The 16,906-nt window shown below is 40.6% G+C and overlaps 1 protein-coding gene across 3 annotated transcripts in view; it reads left to right on the top strand.

Annotated features, from left to right (window-relative positions):
- Positions 1-1,949: 1,949 nt before the first annotated feature.
- Positions 1,950-16,906, top strand: part of CEP85 (centrosomal protein 85) — a 36,573-nt gene continuing 21,616 nt past the window's right edge. The window contains exons 1-3 of one of the 3 annotated variants that reach the window (XM_061392510.1): positions 1,950-1,971; positions 7,584-7,659; positions 10,794-10,946. In XM_061392510.1, the coding sequence (XP_061248494.1) occupies positions 7,611-7,659; positions 10,794-10,946 (202 nt within the window). In that variant the 5' untranslated portion in view covers positions 1,950-1,971; positions 7,584-7,610. The other 2 variants (XM_061392489.1, XM_061392500.1) reach the window with 2 other exon arrangements.

Genomic DNA, 16,906 nt, shown 5'->3' with positions numbered 1-16,906 from the left:
TTCCCTGGTGGCTCAGATGGTAAAGAATCTGCCTGCAATGTGGGAGACCTGGGTTGGGATGATCCCCTGGAGGAGGGCATGGCAACCCACTCCAGTATTCTTGCCTGAAGAATTCCATGGACAGAGGAGACTGGCGGGCTACAGTCCATGGGGTTGCAAAGAGTCAGACACAACTGAATGACTAAGCACAGCACAGCCGGTATGAATATAATATTATTCTGATCATTATTTTCAGCCTCATTAACTCCCCTTTCCTAACAGAGGGTGGATACAGGCAACAGTGTGCTACCATTTATTCATTCAAAAACAGGTTGGAATCTACTGGGGATTCAACAGCACACAAAACACAGGCTTTGACCCTACAGAGAGGATAGTTGAAGGCAGGAAGTACCACTGCATGGTATGAACCACAAAGCAGGACAGGCTTTAAGAAGCTGACAGAGGTGGTACTTTCACAAAATCCCAAGAAGGCCCTATGCCTATTTTGTTGTTTCATTTTTAAGATACTGCTTTTATTTGTATCTATAATCATTTTGAACTGTGGTGTTGGAGAAGACTCTTGAGAGTCCCTTGGACTGCAAGGAGATCCAACCAGTCCATTCTGAAGGAGATCACTCCTGGGTATTCTTTGGAAGGACTGATGCTAAAGCTGAAACTCCAGTACTTTGGCCACCTCATGCGAAGAATTGACTCACTGGAAAAGACTCTGATGCTGGGAGGGATTGGGGGCAGGAGGAGAAGGGGATGGCAGAGGATGAGATGGCTGGATGGCATCACCGACTCGATGGACGTGAGTTTGAGTGAACTCTGGGAGTTGGTGATGGACAGGGAGGCCTGGTGTGCTGTGATTCATGGGGTTGCAAAGAGTCGGACACGACTGAGCGACTGAACTGAACTGACTGACAATCATTTTAGAAATTAATTTCTTGGGGGAATATGTTGTTACAAGCAACTAAATTAAAAGTCTTTAACATTTCATTTGCAAAATCTTGTTATTTAATGATTTAACAGCTCCAGAAAAAATTAAGTCAAATGATCAATCCATATTATTTTTTCATGTACATAAAAATCACACACATTAAATCAGTACAATTAATTACATTTCATTGGGAATTTATATTCACTTTATGAGTCTGGAGTAGAGAGACCTTTTAAATAGCCCTGTTGACAAAGGCATTATCCCTTGCCCACATTTAAAATATATCCCAGTCAGGATTTCCCTCATGGTCCAGTAGCTAAGACTGTGCTCCCAATGCAGGGGTCCACATTTGATCCCTGGTCAGGGAACTAGACCCCATGCTGCAACTAAAGATCCCATGTGCCACAACTAAGCCACCAAATAAATAAATAAAAATATTTTAAAATAAGTAAAATAAAATATATCCTAGGGAATTCCTTGGCGGTCCAATGGCTAGGACTTGGGGCGTCTACTGCTGAGGGCTCAGTTCAATCTCTGGTAGGGTAACCAAGATTGGAACTAAGATCCTGCCAGCCACCAGCTGGGGCAAAAAAAGAAAATATCCTAAAGTATAAGGGGAAAATACCATTGACTATATTATGCTTAAATATCTCAAAAAGGAAACAGAATGAAACAATATAAAGTTAAAAGGAAGCTATTGAACTTAAACTGTGTTGAAAATTGTGAATATTCTCTGAAATTAGAGCCAAAAATCTCCATTAAAATATAAATGAGAGGGGGGGACGTTTGAGTAGGGAGGCAAAATTGATCCCATACCCTTCAATCTGACTCCTGGTCACAGACTGACCATGGCCTGTTACGTAACCAGATCAAGTCCTGACCCTGACAAGACAGTGACCCTGATCACAACCTAACTCCTGGTCACAATGTGACCCCCTGTTTCAGGTGGGAGTACTGATAGGTGGTGAGGAATGGAGTAGGCTGGGATCCCGGAATGAGCTGTGCCCAGTTTTTCAATCTGCACAGGCCCAAGAAGGCCACTTCAGGGCCCGGTGAGCAGCGCTCCGCCCAGAAGCGAGACAAGTAGAAGGGCTGAGGCGACGGCAGAGAGCGGCGACTGGCTCATGCGCAGAGAGATCCGTCCGTTCCCCGCGCCGAGGGCGGCGTGCAAGGGCGGGACACCCGCGCGGCCCTACTTCTGATTGGTCGCAGATGGGCAGAAAGGGGCGGGGCCGGGGCGGAGCGCGCGGCGCGCGGCCTGGCGGGCGTGTTAACGGCCGTTAGGCAAGCTGAGGGGGCCGAGCCGCTGTCCGTGGCAGACGTGGTCGCAGCGGTTGGTGTTTCTGAGTGAGGGGTTTTGCTGCTCGCTTTCAAGCCCACGTAAGTCCTCCTCTCTCCCGGGCCTTCGTTGACTGACAAACCCTGTGCCCTCCTTGGAGAACCCCGGCAGAGCCTCGGGCACGGTCGACCTGCCTCCGTGGGGGCCGAGGGAGAGCGAAGAGCATGCGCAGAGCGGCTGAGCTGCCCGCCTTGGGTCTCTCACGCCCCGGCTTTCTGAAATAACGCCCCCCGCTTTCATCGCCTTGCTCTCTCCATCCCTCATTCCACAGCAATTGCGGGACCTCTGTGAGGTACAGTCCCGGTCCCGGTCGCCAGGGCACGGCGGGAGGGACGTTCCTTGCCCTCTAGGAGCGCGTAGCCCTGCGAGAGTAGACGTCAACCGGGTGGTTGTGCCGGGTGGAGAAGTACGGAGCGCGGAACCCTAGGCACCAACAGGTCTGAGGGGGCGGGGAGCCCTCCCCGAGGAAGCGAAGTTTGAGCCAAGATTTGGAGCATGAATAGAGAAGGAAGGCCGGAGGGACCGAGAGCGCTCGTGAAGGCGCTGGGATGGAATTTCTGAGCTGGCACTGTTTTGCTTCCCCCTCCACAAGCTATTAAACAGTGTCTGGAGACGTTTTGGGTTCTCACAACTCTGGGATTGTTCCTGGCATCCCATGGGTAGACAGATGTCAGGGGTGCTGCTGAACAGCCTGCAGGACAGCCCTACATCAAAGACTTACCGACTCCAGTGTCAGTAGTACCAGGATTGAGGATCCCTGCTATAGACAGGGAGGAGCTGGTTCTCTGGATGCACATAAAGTGTGTTGAAGCTTATTTATTCAGTAGAGGGTGTTCAGCACATTAAACGGAAGGATCAGAACCCTGTTTGTCCTCTGCACCAGTCTACTTCCACCACATGGCACAGAGCCAGGCAAATAGGCACTCAGTAAATTTTCGTTGATGAATTGAATACTGTGTGCTAGGAAGGGAGGGGTGGTGATACAAGGACGATTAAGATAACCATGCTTCATTTCTTGCCCTTAGGCCTTGTATGTTTTATAATAATTTGATGGTGTGGTGTGTTTCAGGACTCCTTTGTAAAGGCAACATCTTGGCTCTTTAGATCTGGTTCGATGAATGATCAAGGCGATGGAAATAGTGTAATGCTGTGAGATTCTTAGTGTGTATGTGTCAACTGTATGTATCCCTTCAAATCCTCTCCGGTCTTGATGTGGTTCTCTCAACAGCTGCCAAATGTATTCCACACTAAGATTATAATTCTTCAAAGGAGGAATACTTAACAACAGTCAAAATCTAGTTCTTGGATAGCAACTTGGGAAATAGAGCTTGGGTGGTGACCAATGACAAAATGAAGAAATTATATGAGCTGCCCCAGCTCCTAAGTGCTTTGGGACTTGCAGCTCTGGCTGTGTCTGAGACAGAAACTCCAACTTGTGGTGGCTTAGTAACTACCTCATAGGTTTGATGTGAGTATTAAACATAAGACATGATACTATAGAATCTTTAGCACAGTGCTTGATGGGTAGTAAGGACTGGCATACCTCAGAGATATTGTGGGTAGGGTTCCAAACCACCAGAATAAATGGAGTCACACAAATTTTTTTGGTTTCTCAGTATGTATATGTTATGTTTATACTTTACTGTAGTCCATTAAGTATGCAATAGCATTATGTCTTTTAAAAATGTACACGCCTTTATTAAAAAATACTTTATTGCTAAAAAATGCTAACCATCATCTAAACCCTCAGTGATTTGTAATCTCTGCTAATTTGCCAGTAGAGGATTCTGCCTTGATGTTAATGGCTGATGACTGAATGAAGTGATGGTTGCTGAATGTTGGGGTGGCTGTGGCAATTTCTTAAAATAAGACAACAGTGAAGTTTACTGCATTGATTGACTTTTCCTTTCACAAACAATTTTTCTGTAACATGTAAAGCTGTTTAATGGTATATTCCCCATGGTGGAACTTCTTTCAAAACCAGTCAGTCCTCTCAAACCCTGCTACTGCTCTATCAACTAAGTTTATGTAATATTCTAAATCCTTTGTTGTCATTTCGACAGTCTTGACAGCATCTTGACTGGAAGTAGTTCCATCTCAAGAAACCACTTTCCTCATCCATAAGAAGCATCTCTTCATCTTTTAAAGTTTTATCATGAGATTGCAGTAATTCAGTCACATCTTCAGGCTCCACGTCTAATTTTAGTCCTCTTGCTAGTTCTACTACTCCTGCAGTTACAATAGTAATATCAAAGTTCACTAATCACAGCTCCCCATAACGGATGTAATAATGTTGAAAAAGCTTGGAATATTGCAAGAATCACCAAAATGTGACACACAAAGTGAGCAAATGCTGCAGGAAAAAAATGGCATCCATAGACTTGCTTGACACCAGAGTTGCCACAGATCTTCAGTTTGTTAAAAAAATGGAATCTGTGAAGCTCAGTAAAGTGAAGTGCAATAAAAAAAAGACGTATGCTTGTACTTACTACATGTTGAATTTGTTGAATGAATTGTTCTGTAGTTTAAACACCTTTGAAAGTAGAAATTATCAGTGCTGGGTTCTTTTCTTCTGTCTGCCTGCATTCATTTTTACCTCTCTTGGCTGTATAATTGGCTATTTGTATTACTTCTTATGCATTCATTTCTCTCACTTTTATCTCAAGAAGTCTGTCTCTTTCAAATGTCTCTAAAAATTTCCACCAGTAGCCCATCTACTTGTAAACTTAAGTAGGAAGAAGTTAAGAATTATTTATTCTGTATTGTGTTACTCCTTATGGGAGTTTTTTTGAGATTTAATTCACATAAAATTCAGTTTTATGTGTGTGCAATTCAGAGGTTTTAGTGTACTCACAAGCTTGCACAGCCATCATCACTATCTAATCTCAGCATTTTGTTCAGGCTGGTCAGAAACTCCCTGCCCTCCTCTTATTCCCCAGCAACCACTCATCTACTGTCTTTATGGATTTGCCAGTTCTGGACACTTTGTATAAATGGATTCATACAATATATGGCCTTTTGTACTTGTCCTCCTTTACTTAATATATTATTTCCAGTGTTCATCCATGTTGTAGCAGGTATCAATACTTCATTCCTTTTTTGCTGCCTACTAATATTCCATTGTATGAATATACCACATTTTATTTGAAAAAGAAAGTGAAAGTCGCTCAGTTGTGTCCAACTCTTTGCAACCCCATGGACTATATAGTTCATGGAATTCTCCAGGCCAGAATACTGGAGTGGGTAGCCTTTCCCTTCTCCAGGGGATCTTCCTGACCCAGGAATCGAACCAGGGTCTCCTGCATTGCAGACTGATTCTTTATGAATTGAGCTGTGATGGAAGGCCACGTTTTATTTATCCATCAGCTAATGGACATTTCTTTCTACTTTTTGGCCACTTCATAATGCTGCTATGAAGATTAATGTACAAGATTTTGTGTTGACATACATTTGGAGCTGCTGAGTCATAGGATAAATCCATGTTTTAACTGAGAATTCTTTTGTTATCCCATTTTCAACTCCTCTGAATTTGGAAAGGTTTCAGAATTTAATGGGCCAATCTTTATTTTAAAAAAGGGGATGATATTGACCGGTATCACTAGTAGGTAGATCATCCTTCGGTGTCACCGTAAAACACTGAATAATACTAGCCATAAATGGAAACTGTTTAACTGCACAAAGTTTCTCTTACCCAGTATGTGGAGACCTGGGATTTCAGGGGATCGTACAATTTCTGTTGTAGATGCAGTGAATTAGGGTTTGTTGTTGCTACTAAGAAAAAACTGCAGAGGTCAGTAAAGCACATTAGGGAAAACATACCGTATAGCCTTTTTTTTCCTTCCAAAGTTAAATTTCACCTCTAAGAATTGTGTTCTGTGGATAGTTTGTCCCAAACTCTGAAAGTCAGTCACGTCCGACTCTTTGCGACCCATTTTGCACTGCAGGTGGATTCTTTAACAGCTGAGCCACAAGGGAAGCCCAAGAATACTAGAGTGGGTAACCTATCCCTTCTCCAGGGGATCTTCCTGACCCAGAAATTGAACCATGGTCTCCTGTATTGCAGGTGGATTCTTCACCATCTGAGCTATCAGGGAAGCCCCATGGGCTCTTATAAATTCAAAGTTTCTAAATTGATAATTTATCTTCCAGGAATTGTACTTTTTCACTTTCTATTAACATAAAATGTTAATATGCCAAGTATAATAAAAGCATTAATAAAACACTTAATATGTATCAGACACCATTGTAAGTTAATCCTAAATGAGAACAAATTAGGTCCTGTTTTTATCCTCATTTTTATAGGAAAGAGCTGAGGCACAAAGATACTAAGAAATTTGCCCAAGATTACACAGCTAATACATTGCTCATTTGTTGTTCAGTTGCGTCCAACTCATTGTGATCCCATGGACTATAGCATGCCAGGCTTCCCTGTCCTTGACTGTCTCCTGGAGCCTGCTCAAACTCATGTCCATTGAGTTAGTGTTGCCATCCAGCTATCTCATCCTCTGTTGCCCCCTTCTCCTCCCACCCTTAGTCTTTCCCAGCATCAGGGTCTATTCCAATGCATTGGCTCATGTCCAACTTCAAACCTGAGCTGTCTGATTGAGAGTCAGTGCTCTGAGCCACTTCTCTTACTCTGTGCTGCCTCTCAAGTACTATACATACACAAGATATTATTTGCTATTATTAGTTACAGCTAATTAAAGCTTTTGTTTGTACAACTAGTAATCAGACTTATACTGAATTCTTAGATCCTACCATTAGAATAAGTATAAATGTTTTATTTAAGTAATGGGGAAATGGGAAGAAAATCTCATGTTCCCAGCTGAGGATTGGAGTTCTGCTTTTGACCAAGAATTCTGTCCATCATTGTACATCATATGACTAACTTTCATTACTGGAGGAATCGGGGAATTCATTTTATGTTCATCAGGATTGAAGCTATAATATTTTGCTGTTGTTTTGGTTACTTAGTTTTTTTCCTACCTCACTCTTCCATCCCATTCCAGCAGGTAAGAATATCTTTGGCAGCTTTTTAATTAAAGTAATATTATTTTTAATTTTTGCAATAATCAGAAGGGTTCTAGACCTTATAGGATCAGTATTGAGAATCTCTGTTTGGTTCTAGGTGTTTTCTTCTTGCTTTGGGAGAAGTAGAGTGAAATATTGGGAGTTGCTTTGCCTTAAAAAAATATCCTTAGGAGTAAAACATGTGGAAGAATACTTGAATACTTTGTATGCATTTGGCAGTTTCAGCTGAATGGGAATGAATTACAGGGAATTAAAAGATAATGGAGAGATCTGACTGCTTCCTTTATTTTACAGCTGGCTCAAGTAACTGTGTTCGTGGCTATGCAGGATAAATACCCAAGTGAGAGGATCTCTCATGCCACCTCACCAGGTGAGTAGTCAAAGTTTTCTGGATTAAATTCTGACCATTGGTCTGTTATTTTATAACAGAAATTTCCTTAAAAGGAAATACTGAACAAACAAGCATCCACTGAAATGCTGGTACCAAAAGAACAAAAATGATGTGAGGCTACATTGAATAGAAAAATAGATCTCTCTGAGAGAATAACTATTTATCTCTCGTGCTACATGGCTTCCAACAAGACCACGTGATTGATTATTGAGGGGGGCATATAAAGGATTGGAACAAAACACGACTTTGGAACATAGTTCCATTTGAAATCAGAGAAACAAGCATAAATTACTGTGGTCTATGTTGTCTTTGTAGTCCTGTGGGCGGGTCAGTCATCTGCTAGCCCACAAAGATTGGAATTCTTGGATGCCAGCAGTCTCACTTATGTTGTCACTAGAGACTCAGAAATTTATCTCTAGAATGGATTTAAAGGATTTTGAAAGCTCAGTTGATATCCTAAGTTACTATGTTAAAAGTATATATGTATATTTTATATATATATTAAAACATGTAAATATGTATATACACTCAATAGACAACATTAAGTGAAGGGCTTCCCATGTGGCTCTGCTGGTGAAGAATCCACCTGCAATGTGGGAGACCTGGATTCGATACCTGGGTTGGGAAGATCCCCTGGAGAAGGGAAAAGCTACCCACTTCAGTATTCTTGCCTGGAAAATTCCATGGGCAGAGGAGCCTGGAAGGCTCATACACACTCAATAGGCAACATTTAAGTAGATATGGTATATTCAAATAGGAAGTACCATTTTAGAAAAATAACTTTTGCATTCTGGTACATTTATGAAGAAAGAATACATTTATGGAACTAATGATATGTTTTCTTTAACTTTAAAAACCTTACAGTGCCTTATAACAGACATTTTGACAGGTATGTTATTTTCTTCTAGGCATATGGCCTTGCATATAGTAAGCACTTTGAAAAAATTCAAGAGTCATTCAGCAAATATTTATTGAACATCTGCTATGCACTGTCTTAGGACTAAATGTACAGTTTTTTAGGACAGCTATGTATAGTGCAAGTCTTGGAATGCAGCAGTTCCTGTCAGCTCACTGCCTTTCTGTGCATTGTTCACTGTGGTCTCTTGTTTGATTGATCATGGCCCACGAGCCGATAATAGGACACATGGCATAACACAGAACTCACACACTTCAGATAATCAGTCTCTGTAATTGTACCAAAGCACGCTTTCATTTCAGCAAATCTTTCTTTTAGAATTGATATTTGGAGTGGCTGACTAGGAAGATGGTAGAAGTGAAGAAAAAGATTAGTAGTAGTAACAGGAAGTGGTTTCCAAGATGAGGCCCTCAATGGATTTTTCACTGTTTCAAAAAACATGATAAATTATACACTTACTGGAGAGATAATGCCATATAGACTCACCAGGAAGTCAAATTTCTTTGCTTCTGGCTAGAATTTTGTTAATTTAGTATAGTAACACTGGCTAATCTTACGCTGATCAGAGGCTTTAATTTTTGGCTGTGTTTTCTACTAAAGATTATTACAGATTACTGTGTATATATAGATGCTTTCAAATCAGACAGTCCCCTGAGACCCAAAGAATAAAAGGAGTTCTTGGGGAAAGTGAGAATATCTTCAGTAGAAAGTAAAAGTAAGGGTAGCGAAAAAAGAAGCAAAAGTAGGTTGGTTCAGAAGGTGGGAGAAGCACTAAATTCAAATATCATTTGCTTCCCACTAGATCATAGAGTGTGTAGAAACATATTTTACACACTCAGATTCTGACACTTCAAATGGATAAGCAGCTGCCATTACCTGTTTGTTTACATGGATCATCTCAGATAAAGTTTAGAAAAATTACAGTGATTTTTAAAAAATAATTTGAATTTAATTCTTTTTTTTTAATGAATTTAATTCTTTGCTAATATGTTCTTAAATCAAGTATTTATTGAACAATTCCTATCTACCAAGCCTCAAACAGCAAGCTGACAAAGTCAGATAAATTTCATCAGTCTTGTTTCATCTTACCTGCTCAGAAATTTTAGTAGTTCCTCTGCATTGCCTCCCAGAACCCTTCAGATTAACTTGTAAGACTTGCCTTGATCTGGATTCACTCTGCCCAGAAGGATACCCTGATTCATTCCCAAGTGGTGATTTACAAAGGACACTGGATTGCATGTTACCCTGTGGAGCATTTAGAAACATATGGGGGTATTTTCAGGTTTCACAGTGATGGTGGGATGGAGTGAGGTCTGTTACTGGCATTTAGGGGATGGGGAAGGACTAGGGATGCTTAACCATCCTGTAGTAGGTAGAGTATACATTGAAGAATTGTCAGACCCAGAATGCCAAGAGCACCTGTTGAGAAACCCTGCAAGAGGGAAAAATGTGGGTATTGAAATCAGAATAACATGGGTTCAAATCTCAGTTGTATCCTCTGTAAAATAGGGATTATAATACTTTTCACTAAGTAGGTAGATGAGACCACGTTTGTAAAGTGCCGTGGCTTCTAGATTTCAAAGAATGGAGCCGCTGTTAACTATTACTGTCTCAGTACTCTTGGATCCTTGGTAGGTCTTTTTTTGTGTCTTTGAACATTCTCATCTCTTATGCTATTTCCATTTAGACTTAACTAATTCAAGGACTTCCCTGGTGGTTCAGTGGTTGAGAATCTGCCTTGCAATGCAGGGAACATGGGTTCGATCCCTAGTTTGGGAACTAAGATTCCACATGCCTTGGGGCAGCTGAACCTGTGTGCCACAACTGCTGAGCCCTAGTGTCTAGAGCCCGTGCTCTGAGACAAGAGAACCCACTGCAAGGAGAAGCCCAGCACCACAACTAGAGAGTAGCCCCTACTCGCCACAACTAGAGAAAGCCCACCTGCAGCAATGAAGAGTCCCCATGCCACAACAGAGACCCCGTGCAGCCATGACTGAATGGATGAATGCCTAATTTTAAAAAACATCATTAAAAAAAAATAAAGTTAACTAATTCAGAGTAGCTGAAATAGGCACAGGAGGAAGAAAGGGGTGAGGTATGGCTCTTCTCTCACAGGTTTAAGTGATTTTTTAAAAAACGTTTTGTGGAATTATACAAGCTGATTCACATTAACAGTGGGAAATGCTGGTTGTTTCAGGTTCCAGCGTGATTCAGAAGGGCAGTTCCCTGAGGACTGAATGGCAGACCCCAGTTATCTCAGAGGCCTTTCGGAGCCGCTTCAGTCGTTGTTCAAGTGTAGCCGACAGTGGGGACACAGCCATTGGCACATCGTGCTCAGACATCGCAGAGGGTAAGTTTGAATTAATGATTTGATTACCAAAATATGTTGTCGTTTTCAAATTGTATTTCAGGTGTATTGTCATTTCCAGAATATTCATAAGTCAATTTACTCAGAGTCTGCTTGATTCTTCCTATGCTATTCTCGTCACAACTGGTCCCTTCCTTTCAACTTCTGCTGTTTGTCCTGCCTGAACAGCTTCCTAATAGGTTTCTTGGCATCAGGTCTTTCTCTCTCCTGCCAGATTAATCTTAAATCCTGATTTCATAGTTTCCTTTCCTGAAAATCCTCAACTGTTTCTGTTACTTGGAGGATAAAGGTCAGAGGCTTCAATTCTGTGATCTGTCCCTGTCCCATTCACACTTTTTGTTTGTTTGTTTGTTTGTTTTTGGCTGTGCTAGGTCTTCGTTGCTGCATGGGCTTTTCTCTAGTTGTGGAGAGCAGGACTTACTTTCTAGTTGCGGTACATTGGCTTCTCATTACAGCATCTTCCCTTGTTGGAGAGCATGGGCCCTAGGGTGTGCCAGCTTCAGTAGTTGCAGCTCCAGGGCTCTAGAGCACAAGCTCAGTAGTTGTGGGCACATGGGCTTAGTTGCTCAGTGGCATGTGGAATCTTCCTGGACCAGGGATTGAATCCTTGTCTCCTGCATTGGCAGGTGGATTCTTTACCACTGAGCCACCAGGGAAGCCCCAGACATATTTCTTACTGTCCTCAGGTATGTTGTCTTAACTATGCTATGAAAGCACAGAAAGCACAGAACTATTGTTTTTTTTTTTTTTGATACCTGAGCTCTTTCCTTCTTTAATCTGGACCCATTTGTGCTATTCTCATCTTCTCTTGCCCCTCCCAGCTATGTTGATCTTATTTTTCATGATTTAGTGAAGTGTCTTGACCAAACTTTGCATATCTCTTTCTCCCATTACTGATCTTCCTTTTTGCAATCTTATACTTTATTTTTTCTGCCATATTTTTTCTGCCACTGGTTTTTGCACTTAAGTAATAGGTGTTAGGCTGCTTTGTAAATAATATATCCCAATAAAAAATTAAAAAGAAAAAACAGCAAAAAGCTGTAAGGTTGTACTTCACAAGATTTTTTTTTTTCTTTTTATTTAGATGGTGGGTTCCTAGGAGGACAGAAAATCTAGTGATAATAATTAACTACTGTTTATCAAATACTTTATGATGAATACTGCACTAAATTTTTTTTCATTAATACCATTAAGAACTCTATGCATTTTTTTTTTTAAGCACTGGGTCTTAGTTTTGGCACTTGAGATGTTTAGTTGTGACATATGAGATCTAGTTCCCTGACCAGAGAACAAACCCTGGCCCCCTGCAATGGGAGCATGGAGTCTTAATCACTGAATCAACAGGGAAGTCCCAAGAGATATTTTATTTCCAATCTACAAATGAGAAAGCTGAATTTCAAGAGTGATTAAATGAGCTGATTAAAGTCACAAAACAAATTACTTTGGTACTTTATCAGATGTCACACCCACTTGGATGGCTATAATCAAAAAGATAATAAGTGTTGGTGGGAATGTAGAGAAACTGGAGCCTGTACATTGCTGGTGGGAATGTAAAATGTTGCAGCTGCTTTGGAAAGCTGTTTGGCAGTTCTTTAAAAGATTAAACATAGAGTTGCATCATGGCTCAGCTACTCCTGGGTATATATACTCAAGAGAAGATGAAAACATACATCCACACAACTTGTACACAAATGCTCATAGCAGCATTAGTTAATAATAATAACCGAAAAATGGAAACAACCCAATGTATCAGTTAACAAATAGATGAATAAAATGTTGTATATCCATATTATAGAATACTGTGGAGCAATAAAAAGAAATGAAGTATGAATACACCCCACAAACTGGATGAACTTTAAAAATCCAGTGCTGAGTAAAAAAAGCCATGCTGAGTAAAAAAAGCCAGACACAAAAGACCACATATTATATGATTCCATTTTTAAGTGTCCAAAATAGGCCAATTTATATAGAGACAGAAAGATTTAGTGGTTGCCTAAGGCTATGACGGAGAAGGCAATGGCACCCCACTTCAGTACTCTTGCCTGGCAAATCCCATGGACGGAGGAGCCTGGTAGGCTGCAATCCATGGGGTCGCTAAGAGTCGGACACGACTGAGCGACTTCACTTTCACTTTTCACTTTCATGCATTGAAGAAGGAAATGGCAACCCACTCGTGTTCTTGCCTGGAAAATCCCAGGGACAGGGGAGCCTGGTGGGCTGCCATCTGTGGGGTCGCACAGAGTCGGACACAACTGAAGCGACTTAGGAGCAGTAGCAGCAGCAAGGCTATGAAGTTAGAGTAAATGCAGCATGACCTCTAGAGGGTAAAAAGGTTTCTTTGGTGATGATGAAAATGTTCTAAACTTGATTGTAGTGATGGTCACATAATTCTGTGAATATACTAAAAAAACATTGAATTGTGTGTCTTAAGTGGGTGAAAATTGTATGGTATGTGAACTATATCTCAGTAAAGCTGGTTTTTTTTAAAAAAACAAACAAATGTTTGGGAAAAAATCTTCTATTTTGAAGAATAAAATACTAGTACTGACTCCTGGGCACCTGGCATTTGATTTGATAACTATGTGTATATGGGCACAGTGTCAATAAATATTGAGTAAATGGAATAATAGATTTTAATAGACAGGACTTTAAAAATCACTTAATCCAGTTCATTTTTGCAAATGAGTAACAAAAATTCCACACAGGGTTAAGTAACTTGCCTAATGTCACACAGCTAATTATCAAATTCAGGTCTCCCACCTGTAGTATTCTTTCCATCACTTGTGTAATCAAAAGTATTACTGTCAATGTACTTAGGACTTGTTAAGGTTTTGTCTACATGGGCAGTCATAGGATCTTTTTCATTTTGACTAAATAATTGAGTTTTGAAAAATCAAACAGTTGTCTAGATTTTTCCCCCTGTTGAATTGACTGGCTGTATCTCATCCAGTAAAATTGTTAGATAGATTGTGTGTAACTCTGCATGCTTTTTATATCTTTGGGGAAATTATATTTATATTTCCTTCCTAGTGCATTTTTATTTTTAATTTTTTTGTCTGAGTGTGTGGCTTGTTACCACAATTGATCTCAGTTACCTGACCAGAGATCAAACTTGGGTCCCCAGAGGTGAAAGCTTAGGGTCTTAACCACTGGACCACCAGGGAATTGCCAGTTATGTGTTCTTTTTTAAATTATAGTAGTCTTGACATGGTGGCCAAAGCCATTGATCTAGAAGTTTCTTTTAAAAGGATCTAAGGTTTCTTTTCTGCCATGTTATATACTGTGGTCTTAATTTTATTTTTTGCTTATTTTGTTCATGGCTATATCTTGGTTTATTTGGAGCCCAGGTGACAAGAACATTTGTGACTGGTGTAAAATATAGTTCATTAGGTGTTCTTTCTTTCTATTTAAAGATTTTTTTATTTTATAATGGAGTGCAGCTGATTTACAATGTTGTGTTAATTTCAGGTGTATGGCAAAGTAATTCAGTTAAATATACACATATATCTATTCTTTTTCATATTCATTTCCCATTTAGAATATTATAAAATATTGAGTAGAGATCGCTGTGCTATACAGTAGGTCCTTGTTGATTACAATAGTATGTTAATCCCCAAATCCTAATTTTTCCCTCCTCTTCACCTTTCCCGTTTGGTAACCGTAAATTCATTCTCTAAGTCTATGAGTCTATTTTCTGTTTGTAAATAAGTTTATCTGTATGATTTTTTTAGGTTCCACATATAAGTGATATTATATGATATGATATTTATCTTTGTCTGACTCAGTATGATAATCTCCAGGTCCATTCATGTTATTGCAAATGGCTTTATTTCATTTTTCTTTCTTTTCTTTTTTATGGTTAAGTAATACTCCATTGAATATATGTACCACATCTTTATTCATTCATTTGCTGATGGACATTTAGGGTTTTTTGTTTCATTTTGCTTTTCCTGGTTGTTCTGTGCAACTTGTAGGATCTTAGTTCCCCAACTGAGGATTGAACCCAGGCCTCTGCAGTGAAAGCCTGGAGTCCTAACCATTGAACTGCCAGGGAATTCCCCATTTAGGTTTTTGATTCTACCCTTCACTAAGGTGTTTTACCTTGAAGATTCTCAAGGGACAGGATAGAGGTAGATACCTGAGAGCTCAGAAGTCTTTCAGTTTTTTGATAAAGACTGAAATCATCACTGGCTTATTTCAGACTACCGAACTTCATAAACCAGTAAGGGATATAGGAGAAGTGACCAAAATTTAGCAATAGCTAAGTCTGCCCCTTACCAAGAAAGGAGGGTTGCTAGAAAGAATGAATTGTTTTTGGTGAGGGGTGGGAGTTGAGGGCCAGGGAGTATGTTTGAGGAAAGGAGAGGTTTAGAGATATATCCTTGAAGTGGCAAAAACCCAATGATTTGGTGAATTGTTCAGTTCAGTTGCTCAGTTGTGTCCAACTCTTAGTGACCCCATGAATTGCAGCACTCCAAGCCTCCCTGTCCATCACCAACTCCTGGAGTTCACTCAAACTCATGTCCATCTAGTCAGTGATGCCATCCAGCGATCTCAACCTCTGTCGTCCCCTTCTCCTCCTGCCCCCAATCCCTCCCAGCATGAGAATCTTTTCCATTGAGTCAACTCTTTGCGTGAGGTGGCCAAAGTATTGAAGTTTCAGCTTTAGCGTCAGTCCTTCCAGTGAACACCCAGGACTGATCTCCTTTAGAATGGACCAGTTCGATCTCTTTGCAGTCAAGGGACTCTCAAGAGTCTTCTCCAGCACCACAGTTCAAAACCATCAATTCTTCGGTGCTCAGCTTTCTTCACCGTCCAACTCTCACGTCCATACATGACCACTGGAAAAACCATAGCCTTGACTAGATGGACCTTTGTTGGCAAAGTAATGTCTCTGCTTTTGAATATGCTATCTAGGTTGGTCATAACTTTCCTTCCAAGGAGTAAGCGTCTTTTAATTTCGTGGCTGCAGTCACCATCTGCAGTGATTTCGGAGCCCAAAAAAATGAAGTCTGACACTGTTTCCACTGTTTCCTCATCTGTTTCTCATGAAATGAGGGGACCAGATGCCATGACCTTCGTTTTCTGAATGTTGAGCTTCTCTTTCACTTTCCTCTTTCACTTTCCTCTTTCCTCTTTGACTTTCATCAAAAGCCTTCTTAGTTCCTCTTCACTTTCTGCCATAAAGGTGGTGTCATCTGCATATCTGAGGTTATTGATATTTCTCCCGGCAATCTTGATTCCAGCTTGTGCTTCTTCCAGCCCAGCATTTCTCATGATGTACTCTGCATATAAGTTAAATAAGCTGGGTGACAATATACAGCCTTGATGTACTACTCCTTTTCCTATTTGGAACCAATCTGTTGTTCCATGTCCAGTTCTAACTGTTGCTTCCTGACCTGCATACAGGTTTCTCAAGAGACAGGTCAGGTGTTCTGGTATTCCTGTCTCTTTCAGAATTTTCCACAGTTGATTGTGATCCACACATTCAAAGGCTTTGGCATAGTCAATAAAGCAGAAATAGATGTTTTCCTGGAACTCTCTTGCTTTTTCGATGACCCAGCGGATGTTGGCAATTTGATCTCTGGTTCCTCTGCCTTTTCTAAAACCAGCTTGAACATCTGGAAGTTCATGGTTCATATATTGCTGAAGCCTGGCTTGGAGAATTTTGAGCATCACTTTACTAGCGTGTGAGATGAGTGCAATTGTGCGGTAGTTTGAGCATTCTTTGGCATTGCCTTTCTTTGGGATTGGAATGAAAACTGACCTTTTCCAGTCCTGTGGCCACTGCTGAGTTTTCCAAGTATGCTGACGTATTGAGTGCAGCACTTTCACAGCATCATCTTTTAGGATTTGAAATAGCTCATATTAAAAAAATCACATATCTCATATGCTAAATTTGAATAGCCTTTGAAAATTATAGAAGATAGTGACCCTTTTGA

Source organism: Bos javanicus, chromosome 2 (genome assembly GCF_032452875.1).
Source record: "Bos javanicus breed banteng chromosome 2, ARS-OSU_banteng_1.0, whole genome shotgun sequence".
Lineage (NCBI taxonomy): Eukaryota > Metazoa > Chordata > Mammalia > Artiodactyla > Bovidae > Bos > Bos javanicus.
Note: the sequence above shows the minus strand (reverse complement) of the source record. Positions and strands in the feature narration are given on the sequence as shown.